The 22304-nt window shown below is 35.4% G+C and overlaps 1 protein-coding gene across 2 annotated transcripts in view; it reads right to left on the minus strand.

Moving 5' to 3' along the window:
• Positions 1-7630: 7630 nt before the first annotated feature.
• Positions 7631-22304, minus strand: part of LOC101893281 (homeotic protein proboscipedia) — a 155181-nt gene continuing 140507 nt past the window's right edge. Inside the window, exons 4-8 of one of the 2 annotated variants that reach the window (XM_059128646.1) lie at positions 17608-17750; positions 17274-17388; positions 12904-13035; positions 11439-12842; positions 7631-8499 (exon numbers count right to left, since the gene is read on the minus strand). In XM_059128646.1, coding sequence (XP_058984629.1) covers positions 8210-8499; positions 11439-12842; positions 12904-13035; positions 17274-17388; positions 17608-17750 — 2084 coding nt within the window. In that variant the 3' untranslated portion in view covers positions 7631-8209. Of the gene's footprint in view, positions 8500-11438; positions 12843-12903; positions 13036-17273; positions 17389-17607; positions 17766-22304 lie in introns of both variants that reach the window. The other variant, XM_059128645.1, reaches the window with a different exon arrangement.

Raw genomic sequence — 22304 nt, forward strand, 5'->3', positions numbered from 1 at the left:
TTTACATTTTTTTAAGTTTTATCGAATGAAAGCAAAAAATGTCGGAAATAGCATCAAATTTTTTTTAAAATAATATTAGATTTGTTCGAATTCAAATGGCCACTGAAACCGTCACACGCTGACTGAATGTTGATCTGCGATATTTTGGCCCATTCCCGGCGAAGCGCTTGCTTGAGGTGAACAACACTTTGGTTTTTTAGTGCCAACCTTGCTTTCCAAAATACTCCAGACACAATAGCCCAACGGATTAGTATCCGAAAATTTTGGTGGCCATTATGCGCTGAAAGTGAAGCGAGGAACCTCATTTTGTAACCATTCTTGGGTGGCGCGTACTGAGTGCGATGTTGCTGAGTCCTGTTGGAATGATCTGCGACTAAAATGCTTGCGTGCCCAAGGCTTTAATACAACCTCCAGAATATTTTCGCGATAATATTCGTCATTTATTTTGATGCGACGCTCGATTAATATGAGCGGAGAGCGACCATCGGCTGTTATGGCGGCCCACACCAACACTCTTGAGTTCTGGTGGCCAACGGAAGGTGCACATTTTCAACTGACCTCTTTGGCAAGTAAACACGAACATTTTGTGTACGAACTGCTGGACAACGAATGTTTCCGTTGTTTTTTCATCGAAGAAACCAAATTCGGCAGTTCACCACATTCGGCCAAGCGAAACATCCCTTTAGCTCTTTTGAGTCTATTTTATTTCTGTTGCGGTGTAAGTTCTTGCACTTTTTGGAACTTCAATGGCTTTACCCCAAGCTCATTTTTTCAATATTTGCCGAATGGAATCTTGCGATATGTTCAGCTCACGAGCCATTTTTCAGATACTGCGACGCGGGTAAGAGACACGAGCGATGGTAAGAGACACAAAAGATTTATTCACATTTAAATGCTGGAGTGCTCTAACGAAGGCCACTTGTTGCTATCCAGCTAAATAAAAAGTAATCACCCTATCACGCTTGAATTCCATCGCGAATAACTTTTTTTCTGGAAAATTCTCACCAAAATGCTGAATAACTTTAACAGCTGTCGGACGAGTGGCTTAGAAATGACAATAGTCTGAAGTTGGTTGCAGCTTTTTCATCTCACCCCGTATACTATACTATGTTCTACATTTTATTGGTTAATATCTTGTTTCCCAATATTTCAAAACCAAAATATCAATAAAATAACAAAAAGCTCGAATTCCATCACGAATAACTTTTTTTCTGGAAAATTCTCAACAATTTTTAAACAATATAATGAGCTGTCACTGGAATAATTTTAACAACTGCCGGGCGAGTGGCTTAGAAATGTCAGCGGTCTGAAGTTGGTTGCAGTTTTTTCATCTCACCCTGTACATGCATCAAATATCAATTTAATTTATAAATAAAACATTACGTAAAATTGTTACCCCTCAATTGTCATGTTTTTTCTTGTTTTTTTTTTTTTTTTGGCTAATGCAATTCTTGCTAAAAATATCTACAACTTATCCATGATTACGAGTAAATAGAGATTTTCAAATAATATTTATTGTCAACATTTGCAAAATTTTCAATCTAAACATGTGTGTCACGAATTCCAGTTGCTGAGAACAATTTGAAAAACACAACAAAAAACAGCAACACAAAAATGTGGGATGAACACAAAACTACGGGATATCGAAGTGTTGACATTTAACCAATCCATCTTGTGGCTGTCAATTTGATATTTTCCATGGTTCCCTTATTCCAATAGATTGGTTATTGGGTGAAATTCAAAATGGTATATTTCATCTCACTTGAGCGTGCATTTTGGGAAGTAATCTCAGTTGCTGTCGAACACGTTGTTAATAAAATAGAAGAGGATTTAAGAAATTTGTAGTTCGTTTGAATTTAATTGTATAGTACAGTAATAAAGTATTTTATCTTATATTTATTACATTATTAATTTTGTAGAAAAATATAAAATAGAAGAAACTTAAATATGGTTATTTATGTAATAAATATAAATCAATTAATCAATTTTATTTTAACATATTAAATTTAGTGAAGACGTGTGTCGAATTTTTAAATTAAAATTAAAATTTTAGTTAGGATACGACGAAATTTTTGTGCGGGCCGATCATGCGGTACCCTACAATAATATAATACATTGGAAGCACGCCTATATCCAAATCCATTTTTGTAGATTTTGCTTTCGAAATATACAGTCCTGCAAAAATGTTACCTTTTCCTTTTGACCGAAGGCATTTGCCCTCTATTTAAGCTCTCTGTCGTGCTTATATGTTTTCAAAACTATTTCACACAAAAGTTGTGGTCCATTTTACCCGTTGAATATAATCCCATGGCCATCCAAAATGCTAGACTTCTGCCCTGTCCTTAACTCACCCCTCATGCAAAATTACGTGTCGATTGATTTTTAATTGCGACCTAAAGAGCGACTGAAAAATCAGGAAAATTTAAATTTTTTGTTCTACTTATATACAACTTAAAAAAAAAACAGTAAAGAAAGTCTTCGGGCTGGTCCGACTTTATGATACCCTACACCACTTTGCTAATTTAGTAAAGCTCCGCATTACAATTAAAAGTTTTTAAGGGAGAATTCAATCATACACGCTATGATTATTATTATAATTTAAAGTTCAAAGGACTAAATATGCCAAAGCATTTGTATTTTTTAAATTCGGACTTGTATTGCCCAATTGGTGCACAATTAATTTTAAATCGGAAAAAGATATATATAGGAGCTTTAGATTTACCAAAGATATTTCTGAGCTGTATTTGATATATTTCCCTGAATATCGTTGTTACGGTTGTGGATAACAAATATAACAAATCGGATGTATAATATATATGGAAGCTATAGCTATATCTGAACCGATCTTCACCAAATTTGACATACTAGCTTCTAGACTCAATTCGGTCGTAAGTGCCAAATTCCGTCCCATTTAGACAAATATTAGACGTTTGGTGCACAATAAAGAGTAAATCGGACGAAGTTATATATGGGAGCTATATCCAAATCTGAACTGATCTCGATAAAATTTAGCAAATGTATTTCTGAAATGTATTTGATAAATTTCCCAAAATACTGTTGTTGTAGAGTGCATATTACGGCTGCGGAGGGCAAAAATAACAAATCGGATGAATAATACATATGGAAGCTATAGCTATATCTGAACCGATTTCGATCAAATTTGGCATACTTATTTTCAGGCCTAATTTGGGTGTATATGCAAAATTCCATACAATTCAGACTAATATTACACGATTGGTGCACAATAAAAGGCAAATCGGACGAAGATATATATGGGAGCTATATCTAAATTCTGACCGATTATCTCCAATTTCAATAGGGTTCGTCCTTGGGTCAAACAAATGATTTGCGCAAAATTTCATCTGGATAGGGCAGTAAATGCGAACTGTACTTTGTTTACAAAAATACATGGACAGACGGACGGACGGACATGCATAAATCAACTCAGAATGTGATTCTATGCAGATCATCAAAAGGAACTATGGGTCTATCTCGTTTCCTTTTGCCTGTTACAAACAAATGCACAAAGACATAATACCCTGACCACCATGTGGTGTAGGGTATAACAATAGACTTCAATTCTGACCCTAACCCTACTAGGACAAATATTTCTATATGCGTAGGACAAATATTTTTAGATGTTATATAATTGTTTGTCACAATGAAGCTTATAATACCCCCAACACATAGTGTTGTAGATTATAATAATTTTTTTTTTAAAATACTGGTAGCTTCGCTACCCCTTTCGATTTGCATTCAAAATTTTATAGACAAATATTTTGTGTTTAAAAAAATAATACAAATTCAAGGATTTAAAAATAATAATCGTATCCTCAATTAAATTGTTCTGTAAGCCCAATACCACTACAAAGGTATTAAATCATATCCCAATCTGCACCGATTTCAATATAATTTGACAGAATTTTTTTTTTGGACCAAATTCAGTCACACCTTCCATATTTGATTAAAATTAATATTACATAGCGAATTTGGTGCATCAAATATACGGAATCGGCCGAAAATATATATGGGAAGTATATCAAAACCTCAACCGATTTTAATATAATTTGTAAAATTTATTTTTGTACCAAATTCCACCACACATTCGGAATTTCATTGGAATCGGATATACATATCGTGTTTGATGCATAAACCTCAACCGACTTCAATATAGTTTGGAAAATTTAATTTTGTACCAAATTCTACTACACATTCTGAATTTTATTGGAATCGGACATACATATCGTGTTTGGTGCATAAAATACATGAAATCGGCCGAAATATATATGGGAGCTATATCCAAATATCAATGGATTTCAATAATATTTGACACATTTATTATTGTAACAAATTCCGTCACTCATTCCGAATTTCATTGGAATCAGACACATATATCGTGTTTGGTGCATCAAATATGTGAGAACGGTCGAAAATAGATATGGGAGCAATATCCGAACCTTAACCGATTCTAAAATAATTTTTTTGTACTTTCCGTTATTTAAAAACTTTATTTTGTCACTTTGAGATTTGGGGATATAATTTGATACCGAACACCATAGTATGGAGGGTAGATTAAGTTTGTCATTCCGTTTGTAACACCTCAAAATATACATTTTAGACCCCATATATTCCGGATCAGAATAAAATTCTTTGTCGATTTAGCGATGTCCGTCCACCACTTTAGCATCCGAACGAAATGCTAAGTTGATCATATTATACTCAGATGTTTTTTTTTTTTATGTCTGCATGACTTTTAGAATTTTTGACAAAAACGCTACATGGGCCCACGTTTGGTTATTTTAATTTTAATCAGAGTCAGATAGTGTTCCCAGTATGTAGGAAACACTCTTGCATAGATCTGTCCACAGAGGTTCAAGTTCTTGTCTAGTCCCCATATAACTGCACCTGCAGATACTCGGTATTTTGATGAGTTGCGTCACAATTTTCACTAGAGGTGTTTCAAAGTTGTAATGGGTTCGTAATGAGTACTACCTTCTATGTCAGAAAATTTCCTGTAATTTAAATTTCCTAAATTTTTCAACAAAATTATCTTAAACTTGGTGTTTGGAGTTTGTACCACCGCCTCTTCTGGAAGATAATTGGCTGTAGGGGTCTACGTTTTCCTATATCCCTATAACACCTGATATTCAGAATGTTTACAATTATAAAGACATTTTTCATCGGGGTTTGCAAGTTCCTTCCAAATGATGGAGAGTATAAGCAAACTTAGCTTATTTTTTTACCCTCCACATACATAGTGTGGAGGGTATATTAAGTTCGTCATTCTGTTTGTAACTCATCGTAATAATCATTTTAGACATACCAAAGAATATATATTCTTGATCAGCGTAAAATTCTAAGAGGATTTATCCCTGTCCGTCCGTCCGTCCGTCCGTCTGCCTGTCTGTCTGTTTTAATCACGCTAGAGTCAAAACGAATAAAAATAGGAAGCTAAAATTTGCACAGAACAGTCTTTGGTCTACAGGCAGGTCATCTTCCACGATGGGCTACATCGGTCCACGATATCGTATAGCCCCAATACAACCGTACCCCCCGATATTCGGTATTTTGATGAATTTTATGCATATTTTTCAATTGAATTGTCTTAAAATTAACACAAGTGCAAGCACTTTACTCCCTGGAAGAGAATGTTCTACATAGGCTTACGATATCGATATCACCGTACCATCTGAGAGAGAATTGTTTATATAGATACACGATATCGTATAGCCCCCATACAACGGTACCCCCCGATATTCGGTATTTTGACAAGGAGTTCCTTTTGAGTACATTACCCCCTGGAAGTGAATTGTCTATATAAGTCTACGATATCGCATAGCCCCCATACAACGGTACCCCTCGATATTCGGTATTTTGATGATTGTAGCCAAAATGTTCAAAAATTGTCTATAATACACAAAAGGATTTAATTCTGAGTACTTCATCCCCTGTAAGATCTATATAGGTCCACGATATCGTATATCCCCAATATAACGGTACCTCCCTATATTCGGTATTTTGATGATTTAAGTAACATTTTTCATTGCAATTGTCTAAAAATCCATACTAGAAGTTCTTTCCAAGCACTTAACTCCCTGGAAGAGATATATCTATATAGGTCCACGATATCGTGTAGCCCACATACAACGATACCCCCGATTTTCAATATTTTGACGATTTTAGGGACGTTATTTACCGGAGTTGTTTCAAATTTCGTACCTAGAATTCGTAATGGGTACTATAGCCTATGACAAAAATTGCTTATACAGATCCATGTTTTCGTATAGCCTCCATATTCGGTATTTTGATGATTTTAGCCATATTATTCAGCGGATTTTTTTCAAGTCTCATATTTGAATATTGTAATGGCTTATGACAAAAATTGCCTATGCAGGTCCACGTCTTCGTATAGGCCCCAATATAACGGCTATATTTGGTATTTTTAAACCCTCCACCATTCTATGGAGGGTATATTAACTTTGTCATTCCGTTTGTAACTCCTCGAAATACTCATGTCAGACCCAACAAAGTATATATATTCTTGTCCGTCTGTCTGTCTGTTGTAATCACGCTATCTTTCGAATGAATTGAGATAGATGGCTAAAATTTTGCACACATGTTTAGTTTTCCAGTAGGCAGGTTAAGTTCGTAAATGGGCCATGTAGGTCCACGTTTTCATATAGCCCCCATAGAACGGTACCTCCCGATTTTCGGTATTTTAATGATTTTAACGACATTATTCACCGGAATTGTTTCAAATTTGGTATTTAAAGTTCGAAATGGATACTACACCCTAAGACAGAAAATTGTCTGTGCAAGTCTACGTCTTCATATAGCCTCCATATAACGGTACCTCCCGATATTCGGTATTTTAATGAATTTAGCGACATTATTCACCGGAATTGTTTCAAACTTGGTATTTGAAGTTCGAATTGGATACTTCACCCTAAGACAGAAAATTGTCTGTGCAGGTCCACATCTTCGTATAGCCCCTATATAACGGTACCCCCCTATATTCGGTATTTTGATGATTTTATCGACATTATTCACCGGAATTGTTTCAAATTTGGTATTTGAAGTTCGAATTGAATACTACACCCTAAGACAGAAAATTATCTATGCTGGTTGAGGTCTTTGTATAGGGCCCATTCGTTCCGAATGGTGGAGGGTATTCAAAGTTCGGCCCGGCCGAACTTACTACTTTTTGACTTGTTAAAATTTTAACAGAATTTTTGTCGAATGTTATTTTTTTTTTTTTTTTTTTTTTTTTTTTGAAAATTTCCAAGCTCGTTCCAAATGGTGGAGAGTATTCAATGTTCGGCTCGACCGAACTTACACCTTTTTTAGTGGCTTACTTGTTATTTTTTTGATGGCACTATTTAATACTATACCCCAAATTTTAATATTGAATAACAATTAGGTTATTTGAATCTTAGGAGTCTTTATTTTGATCCAAAGTTTATAACTCGAATATGCCCTCGTACACACTTTACAATTTAATTAAGTTGCCAACGGAATTCCAAACTGAAAACGTCAATTTCGCTTACCACAAAAAAAACTTATTTTTTTTTATTTAAAGATAATATTTTATTTATTTTTTTATAATTTAATCATATCATAACTACCATCGAAAAATATTTACAAAAAAATTGCACTTGAATCGAAATCGGATTCAATGTATGCTCCTCCATATAAACAATTACTACCAGTATTACGTATAAGATAATTAACTACTATTCATATTAAATGTGTTATTTTTTATTGATTTTTTTTCTTTTTTGTTAAAGTTATTTCATTTTCTGACAGAATTGATTGATTTTTAAAATCAAATTCGAAGATGCTAATATGATTTTAGTTTCATTAGTAATACTACAACATAAAAAAATTGTATTTATACAAAATGAGAGATTTTTTTAATAAAATTAAGATATAATTTAAAAAAATGTTTAAGTCTTAATACTATTCTAATACACTTGTTAAATTCTATTAACTTTTTTTGCAATTTGTTTTTTTTCTCTTTCGGTAAACCACATTTGAAAAATTACAATTATAAAGAGGAGGAATTACAAAGAATTGATTTAGCTATATACATGATTTGGATTTATTCAATGTTATTGGAATTGTTTATATAAAAAAATATTACACTTAATTATGATATAATTATTTATGTATTTTTTTCTGACTTTCTTAATTAAACCATTTACATTAACTAACTCAATTGATAATATTCGGGCACAAAATCATTTGCTAAATTACTTAAGAAATTAAAATCCGATGAACTATTGGAATTTTCCACCATACCGGTGAGATTGCCTCCCGGTCCGGCAGTTTGCGGGAAATTATTGTTGTGGTGTGCTTGTGTCATGGCAGCCGTTTGCGGCACATTTGCAGGATTAACAAAATTGGCGGCCACAGCATTTGTTGGCATTTGAACGTGTGGCGGTGGTGGTTCACTGTCCAGGAGACCATCTACTGGCATAGGTGGCCCGACATGGTTATCTGCAAAAGAAGATTCGATTTTAATAAGTATACAAATACGTTTTAATCTCCAAATTGAAATTGAAAATGGAAAATATTTTAAGTTTGTCATTTCGTTTGTAACATCTCGCAATAAACATTGCAGACCCAACCAAGTTTATATAAATTCTTGATCAGCATAAAATTCTATGTCAATTAAGCGATATCCGTCCGTCTGTGGAAATCACTTAGCTTCCGAACGAAATGAAGTAGGGTAATTACATTTGACCCAGATGTGTATTATGTTTGCAGGTATCTCTTGGTATTGAAAATTGACTATATAGGTCTACATTTTGGTACAGGTCACATCTAACTGTATCGACAGATTTAATTTTTTTAGGTGTTTTAGTAGCAATTTCAAATCGAATTTGCTGTAAATTGGGGATGTTGTTTCCCAGTGTGTTGTAAATATCTTTTGGGAGAACTGTAGATATAGGTCCCAGTTTTGGCAAAGACCCCATATAACTGTACCCCATATATCTGTGCCTCCAGATATTCGGTATTTTGATGATTTGTTTTACGATTTTCATCGAAGTTATTCTAAATTTGGTATTTGAAGTTTGTACTACAACCTATGACGGAAAACTGTCTGAACAGATCCACGCCTTCGTGAAGACCCTACATATACAGGGTGAGATGAAAATACTGCAACCAACTTCCGACTGCTGTCATTTCTAAGCCACTAGTCCGACAGATTCTAAAATTATTCCAGTGATAGTTCATTACATTCTTTACAATCGCACAAAAGCACCTTGGTGAGAATTTTCCAGAAAAAAAAGTTATTCGTGATTGAGTTCAAGCGTGATAGTGTGATTTCTTTATATTTGGCTGAAAAACCTTAAGTGGCTACCGTTAGAGCACTTCAGCATTTAAATGTTAATAAATCTTTTGTGTCTCTTAACATCGCTCGTTACCGTAATCCTGGTAGGGAGTGAACGGAAGAAAACAGCAACATCAGCAGAAATGGTTCGAAAAGTAAAGAAGCGACTTGATCGAAACACGCGTCGCAGTGGCCGAAAAATGGCTCATGAACTGAACATATCGCAATATTCCTTTCGGCAAATATTTAAGAATGAGCTCGGGGTAAAGCCATTGAAATTCCAAAAAGTGCAAGAACTTACACTGCAACGGAAAGAAAACAGACCTAAAAGAGCTAAATAGTTTCTTCGTTTGGCCTAAAGTGGTGAATTGCCGAATTAGGATTTTCTCCGATGAGGAAACATTCGTTGTCCAGCAGTATGTAAACAAACAAAATTATCGTATTTACTTGTTAGCTAAAAATGTGCTCCTTTTGTTGGTTACCAGAACCCAAGCGCCGGTCATGTTGATGTTGTGGGCCGCCATAACAGATGATAGTGGCTCTCCGCTCGTATTAATCGACCATGGCATCAGAATAAATGCCGAATATTATCGCGAAAATATTCTGGAGGGCGTATTAAAGCCTTGGGCACGCAAACATATTGGCGACAGACCTTGGACTTTCCAACAGGACTCAGCACCATCGCACTCAGCACGCTCCACCCAAGATTGGTTACAAAATGAAGTTCTGGCTTCATTTGACCACCAAAATCTCCGGATACCAATCCGTTGGCCTATTGTGTGTGGAGTATTTTGGAAGCAAAGTTGGCACTAAAAAATGCCAAAGTGTTGTCCACCTCAAGCAAGCGCTTTGCCGGGAATGGGCCAAAAAACCGCAGAGCAACAATCGGGCAGCGTGTGACGGTTTCATTGGCCGTTTGAAGGTCATAATTCGTGCCAAAGGTGACCAATTCGAATAAATCTAAACTTATTTTAAAATTTGATGATATGATGGCCTTTGACTTTGTTGCAGTTTTTATTTCACCCTGTATAAGACCTTCATTTTTCCCATATATATATATATATATATATATATATATATATATATATATATATATATTAATTTATCTATATTATATTCAATTTTCCTACATATATATATATATTATAATTTATTTATATTTGTTTTTCAAAATCATGAAATAATATAATTTATTTCGAAATTTTCTTGACAAGACCATCAAAATTTTTTTATTCATAGGGCAAATTGGATGAATTCAAAATATATTTTGACAGAAAACTTGATTGCCAGCTGCTCTATTGGCCGACGAAGAGTCCTATGGTGTGTTGATCAACACAATAACAAATATATATTGTTTTGAATTTTTTGTCAAAATGGTTTTTTTAAAAATATTAATTATTATTTAAGTGGTCTATGAGGAAGATACTGTCGGATATTTTGTTAAACTAACTCTGTTTATAGGGAGGCAAAGAAACACTTACAATATTTTTTATTTTTAAACACAATCACAAAATAATTTTGACACTCCTATCTTGCCCTGATCTGGACAATAACAAGCCCTATCACAATTTCAACAGATGGGTTTTTTTTTATGCAGATCAGGAATATATATACTTTATTGGGTATCCGACAAATATTTCGAGAAGTTTTTGAAGCGAAATAACGAAATTGTTATACCCTCCGCCGAATGATGTCGGTAGAGAATTGTAGAGCTCCAGCATTCCCCCATCGCTTAATATAAATCCCATAATATTTGGTATATTTGTAGTCCGAAGACCAAAAATTTATCATGAACAGGCCCATATTTACAATCTTGCCTTGCCTTTTCATGGTTCATTTTTTAAATTTTAAAAAAATTTTAAAACTTTTGTACCTCGGAATTGTGCAACCCTTAAGACCTTAATCAATTTATCAAGCTCTTTATGATCGTACAAAAGCCAAAAATACATTTAGTCACAAGAATGTCAAAAATCCCTACCGTAGAATGTCGTCGCTATAATGACCTTAAGCGGCCGAACTCCAACGCACCGAAACTTTTATTCGACCGAACACTTAGTTTCCCTTTTTACTCCAGACATTAACAAAACAAAAACTCACTTACCATTCAAGACTTGTTGATGGTGGCCAAAATGTGAGCCATGTCCATGATGGTTATAACCATGCGGATTGTAATGATGGTCTACAACACCACCCTGTTGTGGATGGCCGGGATGTTGTGGCGGATGTGAATGCGGATGCAAATGATGATTACCGTAAAATTGATGTTGCATTTGATTGTGTTGGACGACACCACCACCAGGTGCCGCGACTGGTGGCGCCGAACCCTCCATGTGAATACCCAAAGCCGAAGCAGTGGGTGAATTTATGTGAGACATATGCAATTGCTGCTGATTGTGATGATTGAAATCACCCTGTTGATGTTGTTGAAAGCCGAGCTGGTCGTAATAGCCTGAGCCAGCACCATTTGCTACATGGCCCTTGGGATCGTAGTAATTGCCAGAACCATCAAACTCATTGGGAATTTGGTGTTGATTGTGGGGTCCAAACACAGCGCCACCACTGCCAGCCGTGTGGTGAGAATGTTGATTGTAACCATGGTTGCCTTGAAAATGCATAGCTTCACCACCACCAGCAGCACCAGCTTGGTGATTATAGAATGGTTGTTGTATGTGCTGGCCATGTTGGGTTTGAGTGGGGAAAACATTTGTGGTACCATGGTGTAGTTTCTCACCAACACCACTACCACCTTTCATGTGCGGTGAACTCTGGGCCGAAGACATGAAATCTGGTTTGGGACTAAGATATTCGCCATTGGGTACATGAATTTGCTGTTGTTGTGCCTGCTGTTGGTGTTGTTGAAGACGATGAACCAAATGTTGTGGTGAGCCACCAGCAGCAGCTGCTGCGGCGAATTCAATATCATATTTGCCGTAATAATCTTGTCCGGGTGGCCCAGGCGGTGGTTGGGGTTGATGATGCTGTTGTTGTTGTTGCCCATGTAATTGTTGTTGTGGTGACTGTTGCATTTGTTGTTGTTGTTGTTGTTTGCCATAATAACCTCCCGGATAAAAGGGACCATTATTCTCAGCTGCCATTCCTGCTGACATGTTAGCATTGTTATTGGACGAATTGTTGGAATTTTGGAAACGTCTCTTACTACCAGCCACTGGTCCAGTGCTACTGTTGGCCGTGGCCTGACTATGCTGTGAAGATGTATCGGAATCACGACGATAACCCGAGCCAATACCACCGCCCATGGATATGGGTGTATCATAGCCAGAGTATTGTGAGATCTTTTGGGTAGATGTTGACACCACCGATGATTCCTTTTTGATGTGTTGATCATCTTTTTTCTTGACTTTTATGGGAGCTTCTTCCAGATCATCATCTAGACTGCCGCTGGAGGCCACACTGGAATCTGCACTGACCATATTGGAGGCCGATACGGTGGTGCTGCCCAATAAATTGGATGATATGCCTGATTCCAGGGTAGAATTTGGTGTCACTAAGGGAGAATTAGATTTAGGATTAGAGCGTTACGAAATTTCAAATAATATTATACTTACAACTCCCAGCACTGGCATTGTTATTCGTAGCACTTGGTGTATTATTGTTGTGACCCCTTGAATTCGATGTGGAATCCGGTATATCATCGGAGGGCAATTCGCAACCTTGACATGATTTCTTAGAATTAGAATCTGCATGGCGAAACAAGAAACCAACACATCAAAGAAAGAAGATAATAAAATTAATTAATTTGAATTATTGCAAAAACGAAATGTTAAAAAAATTAATCAATCCAAACTAAATTATAACCCTCAATGTATGTGAACCGAATCGCTTACTCACAACAACAGCAAAAAAGGGTATCATTGGATTTATACGATTTCCGTCAAGTCAAAATAAAGATGAATACAAGAATAATTCAAGAAAATAAAAAAACGAATGAACGAACGACAACATCAAAGCAACTCTTGTATCCATTGACTGACAATGATTGATAAGTTTCAGTATAGTTGCTATCTGGATTTCTACTGATTTTTTTTTCGCCAAGCTTCATTGGACGGGGAGTAGCGTGTTATGGAAGGTTTATTTTTTTTCGGAAAAAGGATTGTTAGATTATGGGTGGTTACTTTGGTTCTTGCCTCAAACTAAGAATATTGCTTAGTATAAGGAAAGCAAAAATATTGTTTAACAAAAAAAGTTAATAATTACAAAAATTAACATTTTACCCTCATGGATAGAAACTTTCAATCTCCAAAATTGAATATTTTAGTATTTAGGAAGTGGATTTTCTATCATATTTTGGAATAGATTTTCTATAAAAATCATTTTTGTCATGAAAAATTTTACTGATTACATAAAATTACCACTGAGAACAAAGTGTTTTTGAAAGTTTAGATCGCAAAGCAATCTTCCACATTTTTTGAAATTTTCAGATTTAGATTCCTTGGAGTTAATCCATTTTAGGTATATAGTGTCTTCAGCAATGTTACTCACAACAGTGCGAGTATTACTTTGGTCAGCAATTTTAACCCGCAAGCGAGTTTCCAAAAGGTTGTTTTTTGCTCTCTTTCAAAAAATTTAGTTCAAAATTTCGTAGCAGATCGTAGCAAATGTATTGATCGTAAAATTCTACAATAGGTCCCAGAAAATACGAAAAGTCTAAATTTCACCTAGACGCCAGGAAATTCTTTTTTTCTTGATTTTAAACCCAAAAACTAAAATATATTTTTGGTAAATCAATTGGAATATATGGCCAAACCCTCGCAATTACTAAAATCAGGCGGTATCTTTATATAAGGGCTGTAACATAACATGGACTCTCATGGACACTTTTTTGGCTTGAAGCGTTTCAACATAATAAGAACTCAAAATATCAGGTTTTTATCGAAATTTAATGGAAATATAACTAAATTTTAAAAAAATATTTGAGTCGGGTTTTGGCCTATAAAAGGGGATTTTCAAAAAAAGTGGATCAATATGGTTCATATTTTAAACCACTGATTCCTGAATCCTCAAAGCTCTCTATAAATAAATATCCTTATTTAATGTTACGAAATACCTCTCAAAATATTTTCTCTTGTAACACGTAAATTTCGGAGTAATTTTTTTATAAAAACTATTAAAGCTAGATCTTCCCTTCGACACTTTATGCCATAAACGAAATCTGATGTTATTTTCAGGTATCAACTCGAAAAAAGGCCGAGAACAAGCTAATTAAAAACATTAGGAAATATTTGTATGTCTTTCTGGCAACAGGGATGCAAATATTTTCTTAATATATAATGAGAACAGAGATATATTTCCGTCGACGGCTTATAATTTAGAATGTGTTGTCATTTTTTATGATAAATAAATAAAGCATATATTGACTTGCTACGATCCCGTATAAAGGGAGTATTTAACTATATGTTGAAAAAGGATAAAAAATATTATTCTGTTGACTCATTTGAGGGTTAACATTTTGTTATACGTAATATCGTCTAAAACACTATATGCCTAAAATTTAAGGTTTAAAATGAAGCTTAATCCGAAAATTTTAAAAACTTTGGAAGAGGGATAAATTGCATTTTCTATTAAGGTCATAAAACGAAATTTCAGATCTCTAATTTCATCTCGAAAGAAAAATAAACAAATAAATCAGAAACATATGATCAGAACGTGGAATAAATAAGTACAGAGTCCATAAACATTTGTATATAATTGCAGGAACACATAAGGTTGCCGATTATGAAAAAGTGTAGATAAGTTCCATATTAGTTGGTATTTCCTATTAAAGTATCCTAATTTGTTTTTATACCCTCCACCATGGTATGGTATATTCTTCATCAGCATAAAATTCTATGTCGATTTAGCGATAGACGGACGGACGTCTATCCGTCTGTGGAAAACACTCTACCTAAGTCGATAAAATTGTACTCAAATGTATATCATGTCTGCAGGACTTATGGTATTGAAAATGGGCCATGTAGGTCCACGTTTTGGTATAGCCCCCATGCAACGGTACTTTCCGATATTCGGTATTTTGATTATTTTAGCGATCTTATTCACCCGAATTGTTTAAAATTTGTAATAAATACTATAGCCTATGACAGAAAATTATCTTTGCAGGTTCACGTCTTCGTATAGCCCCCATATAACGGTACCTCTTGATATTTGACATTTTTATGATTTTAGCGACATTATTCACTGATATTGCTTCAAATTTGGTATTTGATGTTCGTAATGGATTCCACTGCCTGAGACAGAAATTGTGTGTGCAGTTCTACGTCTTCGTATATCCCCCATATAACGGTACCTCCGATATTCGGTATTTTGATGATTTTAGCAACATTATTCACCGGAATTGTTTCAAATTTGGTATTTGATGTTCGTAATGGCTACTACAGCCTATGACAGAAAATTTTCTGTGCAGGTCCACGTCTTCGTATAGCCCCCATATAACGGTACCTCCCGATATTTGACATTTTGATGATTTAAGCGACATTATTCACCGGAATTGTTACAACATAATAGTACCCCATATAATAGTACCTCCCTACATTCGTTATTTTGACGATGCATGTCCAGATCATCGTATAGACCCTAATATAACGGCTACTTACGGTATTTTTAAGATTTTTAAAGAATTTTTAACGGATTTTATTCCTTTGAAAATTGTCAAATTTGTTCCAAGTGGTGGAGGGTATTCAGAGTTTGGCCCAGACGAACTTATAGCTTTTTTACTTGTTTTTTTTTAAGATTGCATATTCATATATTGAAACCGTATTTTTAATATCGGGGGGTTCCGTCACATGGGGGCTATATGAAGACGTGGACCTACATGGCCCATTTTCTGTTTTATGCTGTAGTATCTATTATGAACTTCAAATACCATATTTGAAACAATTCCGGTAAATAATATCACTAAAATCATCAAAATACCGAATATCGGGAGGTACCGTTATATGGAGGCTATACGAAGACGTGGACCTACATGGCCCAATTTCTGTCTTAAGCCGTATCATCTATTACGAACTTTAAATATTAATTTTGAAACAATTACGGTAAAAAATGTCGCTAGAATCATTAAAATACCGCATATACCGTACCATTACATGGGGGCTATACGAAGACGTGGACCTACATAGCCCATTTTCAATACCAAAAGTCCTGCAGACAAAGTACACATTTGGGTAAAATTTTATCAATCTACTGCATTTCGTTCGGAAGCTAGAGTGATTTCCACAGAAGGACGGACATTGATTAATCGAAATAGAATTTCATGCTGATCAAGAATATATATGCTTTGTGGGGTCTAAAATGTATATTTCGAGGTGTTACAAACGGAATGACAAACTCCATACTATGGTGGAGGGTATAAAAATTACAGCAAATACCTGTAATATGTCAGAAGCCACGAAGAAATATTATACCGGGGCTATATCAACTATTGGACATCAAGTGAATATTTTTGGCAGAGATTACATATCGGGAGTTTCAGTTCCATAAGTGCTATATACAATATTCGGCCTATATGGGATTCTAAATATTGAAAATTCGCAAGATTATTTACATTTATGTGGCAATGCGGACTAAAACCTTTAAAATAACGGTGGCTTATTGCTAAATATGAACCATTATAAGCCATTTTCATTGGCTATAATCCTAGACAAAATACAAACTGGTGTGACAGAGTTCACAACCAGACAGGCGGGTACCATTAAATTAATTTGGAAGTTATTATTGATGTAGAATATATAGATTCCATAACGCCTCGACAATCATTTCCAGGTATTTCAAATTTCGCAACTACTCTGGGACTGTATAATTTACTGTTTTTCGATGGTAAATCTGAATATTATTTACAAAAATCGTATAAATCCAATAAATATAAAAAAATATCTCTAAACCCACAAAAGAAACAAAAAAACATAAGTCAATCGTCACTTACTACTATCGGAGTGATCATCATCACCTTTTAGGCTATCTTTGTTATCCTCATCGTCCGTTTTCGACAGGGTTTGGCGCTTGTGCTTCATGCGTCGATTTTGAAACCACACTTTTACCTGTAAAATAAAAAGTAGCAAATGAACAAACATCAGTGGAATCCGCAATAATTAAAGTTCCACTAAGGAATGCAAAAAGGACATTCATTGTGTGCAAAACAAAAAATACCTTACCCTTTTTTTCAAAAGGCCACAGGGAGTAAACTAATTTCCTTTATATTGCACTTAATTATAGCCTACGACTCCTTTCAAGGACTAGAAACAAAGCAAGATACTCACCTGTCGTTCGGTTAAATCTAAACTGGCGGCAATCTCAATGCGACGTGGACGACACAAATATTTATTGAAATGAAATTCCTTTTCCAGTTCCAGCAGCTGGGTGTTGGTGTATGCGGTGCGTAAACGACGTGGCAGGCCATTTTCTGGAACGAATTCAGCTGCAATTGAAAATTGCATTTTCTTTGATATACGATTAAATGGGATTTTGAAAGTAACACCGAACCAATGAATGAAGAAGGCAAAAAAATAAATAAATTACCAGACTTCTTCAGCTGGCTTTTAACTCCCCCTCGGCAATGGCTCTGCATAACTCCTGTTGCCATTTTTTGTAGGTTTTTAATTACTCTTAGCATGCAACATGCCACAATTTTATTTCTTACCAGCAAGTAAAAAAAATGGGGCCATGGGTTGGCCTTAAGTAAGAAATTGGCTTGCTGGCTGGCTGACTGACTTGGTGGGCCAGGTAATTCAAAATATGTATGGCTTAAACATTTATTATGCAGGCAACATGTTTGGCAAGGGAGGGAGTTCAACTGGTTCTTGGTGTGGTGTTGTCAAGAAATATTGCATTCATTTTGTGGCATTTTTTATTACATTTTCTTTTGTTCTTTGAACATAAAGGGAGGTATTTTTTCTAATTTTAAAAATAATTCTTAAACTAATTGAAATCTAGCAGCATTATTAAATATTTATAAGTTCAGGTTATTCATTCCGTGAAGTAAAATTTCTTACATCTGCGTTTATGTCACTTTGCAAGGTAATCCATCAGCATGTCACTCGCTCACTATTTATTATATGGCATTACAAATTGAATTTGTAAAATAAGTAGGTTTTTAGAAATGCATGTTCACATTTATAACACTAAAGAAGAGGTTTATAGAGGGATTTTTTAGTGAGAGAATGGGTATGGGTTTTTAGATTATCAACAATTCTAGTTGAAACACAAAACAACCTCAAAGAATTGAAATTATAATTGAACAAGTAAAAAAACATTAAGTTCGGCCGGGCCAAACTTTTAATACCCTCCACCTTAGGGTAAAGGAAACATTAGAAGAAATGTGGCAAAAACCATTAAAATGCCGAATATCGGGAGGTACCGTTATATGGGGGCTCTACCAAATCGTGGACCTACACATGCAAGGTTCCGCCAACGGAGCTAGAACCCATTATGACCTACAAATACCAATTTTCAGACAAATACGTGAAAAAAAGGGGCAAAAATCATCAAATTACCGAATATCGGGAGGTACCGTTATATGGGGGCTATACCAAAACGTGGACCTATAATTACAATGACTCGCCACACGAACTGGGACCCATTATGATCTACAACTACCAAATTTTCAGTGAAATTCGTGAAAAAATCAGTCAAAAATCATCAAAATACCGAATATTGGGAGCTACCGTTATATGGGGACTATACCAAAACGTGGACCTATACATACAATGTTTCGCCACACGAACTAGGACCCATTATGACCCACAAATACCAATTTTTACACAAATCAGTGAAAAAATGTTGCAAAAACCATCAAAATACCGAATATCGGGAGGTACCGTTATATGGGGGCTATACCAAATCATGGACCCATACATGCAATGTTTCGCCACCGGAGCTGGAACTCACTATGACCAACAAATACCAATTTTTAGACAAATCCGTTAAAAACTGTGGCAAAAATAATCAAAATATCGAATATCGGGTGGTACCATTATATCAAGGCTATACCAAAACGTGGACCTATACATGCTATGTTTTGCCACACATACAGGGACCCGTTATTACCTACAAATACCAATTTTCAGACAAATCCGTTAAATAATGTGGCATAAATCATCAAAATACCGAATATCGGGAGGTACCGTTATATGGGGACTATACCAGAACGTGGACCGATATATCTCATTTTCAATACCAACCATCCTAGACACAATACCAATTGCTCTGCTAAATTTTGGCGCTCTACGTCAAATAATGTGGGCTGTATCGTGATTTCAACAGACAGACAGACGGAAAGACAGACAGACGGACATCGTTAAATCGACTTAGAATTTTATGCTGATTATGAATATATATACTTTATGGGGTCTACGACGAATATTTAAGGATGTTACAAACGGAATGACAAAGTTAATATACCCTCCTTTCCAAGGTGGAGGGTATAAAAAAATTATAATTCCAATAACTAAAATCACTGGTATATATAAATACTGCTGTTCTATGGAGGGTATATAAGCTTTGTCATTCAGTTGGTGACTCCTGGAAATATGCATGATAGACCCTAAATAGTATATATATTCTGAACCGGCGTAAAATTCTACGACGATTTAGCGACGCCCGTTTGTCTGTCACTGTCTCTCAACTGTAATCACACCATTTTTCGAAAGAATTGAAATAGAAAGCTAAAATTTTGCATTTATGTGCATTTTGCCAGTAGAGTAGTAGTAGGTTAGATTCGTAAATGGGCCATGCCGGTACACGTTTTCGTATAGCCCCCATATAACGGTATCTCCCCATGTTCGATATTTTGATGATTTTAACGACACATTAACCCAAATTGGTTCAAATGTTGTATTCGAAGTTTGTAACGGGTACTACAGCTTTTGCCATGCCTCTAATATCTTGCGAAATTCCGTGTCTATTAGTTTTTAATTGCGATCTGTAGAGCGACTGTAAAATCACATAAATTATCAGTTATTGGTCCATTTCAACCCCTAAATATTTTGCGGGCAGCTTCAAAAAGCAATAAGCTTCTATTATGACCCTAACCTTAACTACATGCTAAATATATGATATGAAAAAAATGCAACCAACTTCAGATTGCTTTCATTTCTAAGCCACTCGTCCGACAGCTGTTAAAATTATTCCAGTGACAGCTCATTATATTGTTTACAAGCGTAGAAAAGCATGTTGGTGAGAATTTTCCAGAAAAAAGTTAAGCGTGATGGAATTCAAGCGTGATAGTGTGACTTCTTTATATTTGCCTGAAACCACAAGTGGCTATCGTTAGAGCACTCCAACATTTAAATGTAAATAAATATTTTGTGTCTCGTACCATCGCTCGTTACCGTGATACTGGTAGATTAGCCTGACGTCAAGGAAGTGGACGGAAGAAAACAGCAGCATCAGCAGAATTGTCCGAAAAGTAAAGAAGCTACTTGATCGAAACCCACATGGGCTGAACATATCGTCAAATATTGAAAAATAAATTCGGAGTAAAGGCATTGAAATTCCAAAAAGAACTTACATCGCAACAGTAAGAAAATAGACACAAAAGAGCTAAATAGTTGCTTCGCTTGTCCTAAAGTGGTGAACTGCCGAATTTGGGTTTCTCCGATGAGAAAATATTCGTTGTCCAGCAGTTTGTAAACAAACAAAATTAACGTGTTTACTTGTCAAAGAGGTCAGCTGAAAATATGCCCCATCGGTTGGCCACCAGAACTCAAGAGCCATGGTGATGGTGTGTGTCGCCATAACAGCCGATGGTCGCTCTCCGCTCGTATTAATCGACCGTGGCATCAGAATAAATGGCGAATATAATCAGGAAAATATTCTGGAGGGCGTTTTAAAGCCTTGAACATTCCATTAGGACTCAGCACGCGCCACCCAAGAATGGTTACAAAATGAGATTCCTCGCTTAACTTCCAGCGCACAAAGGTACCAAAATCTCCGGATACCAATCCGTGGGACTATTGTGTCTGGAGTATTTTGGAAAGCAAGGTTGGCACTAAAAAATACCAAAGTTTCGATCACGTCAAGCAAGCGCTTCGCCGGGAATGGGCCAAAATACCGCAGAGCAACATTCTGGCAGCGTGTGACGGTTTCATTGGCCGTTTGAAGACCATAATTCGTGCCAAAGGTGGCCAATTCGAACAAATCTAAACTTATTCTAAAAGTTGATGCTATTTCTGAAATTGTTTGCTTTCATTAAATTAAGTTTAAAAAAATGTAAAAATCATGACATTTGACTGTGTTGCAGTTTTTTATCCCACCCTGTATAAAATTCGTAGTTTTCGAGCACTCCCGCTCCCCAGCATTTTTCATTCGAGAGTAAAGTAAGCAAATTTTTAATGCTTTATTTATGACTTGGACCATGAGTAAACTAGCCTAAATGGTCAATCGCAAGATTTTCGCCATCGACTTATATCATTTGAAAACCTTAAAAACTAAAATAATTATTTCATTGGAAAAAGCTTACATTGGAGTTGTGCCTAAAAGGAAACCAATACATCGAATTAGTCTGGCAATTTTTAAGAAATTTTCTGAATAGTTTGGTTGACAATAACTAATTTTCATTTCTATTTTGTCCCACGAAATGAGTCGTTGTTATACACTTATTGCCGGTAAAGATCACCAATCTAAGGATGAGAGCTCATTCAGCGGGAAGGCAACAACATTTCAAATATCTATCTTAAATTGGTCGACCTCTATCGTAATCTCAAGGGACGAGGTGTAGAAAATAATTGACCTCAATCTTATAAAAAAGAGGAGTTAATTTTAATTGCCTAGAATTCTTCAGGAGGTGAACAAGACTAGATACCTTCATCATACATAGTAAGCCCCTTTGAGAATGTTTTCAATGTTTTTCATTCAATTGAATAGAATGCAGGTAAATCATTCTAATATGGTTTATACAATTCTATTTAATTTAAAGATTATAATGCTCCTAAAAATAATTATTAAATACAACAACTTA

Source organism: Musca domestica, unplaced genomic scaffold (genome assembly GCF_030504385.1).
Source record: "Musca domestica strain aabys unplaced genomic scaffold, Musca_domestica.polishedcontigs.V.1.1 56, whole genome shotgun sequence".
Lineage (NCBI taxonomy): Eukaryota > Metazoa > Arthropoda > Insecta > Diptera > Muscidae > Musca > Musca domestica.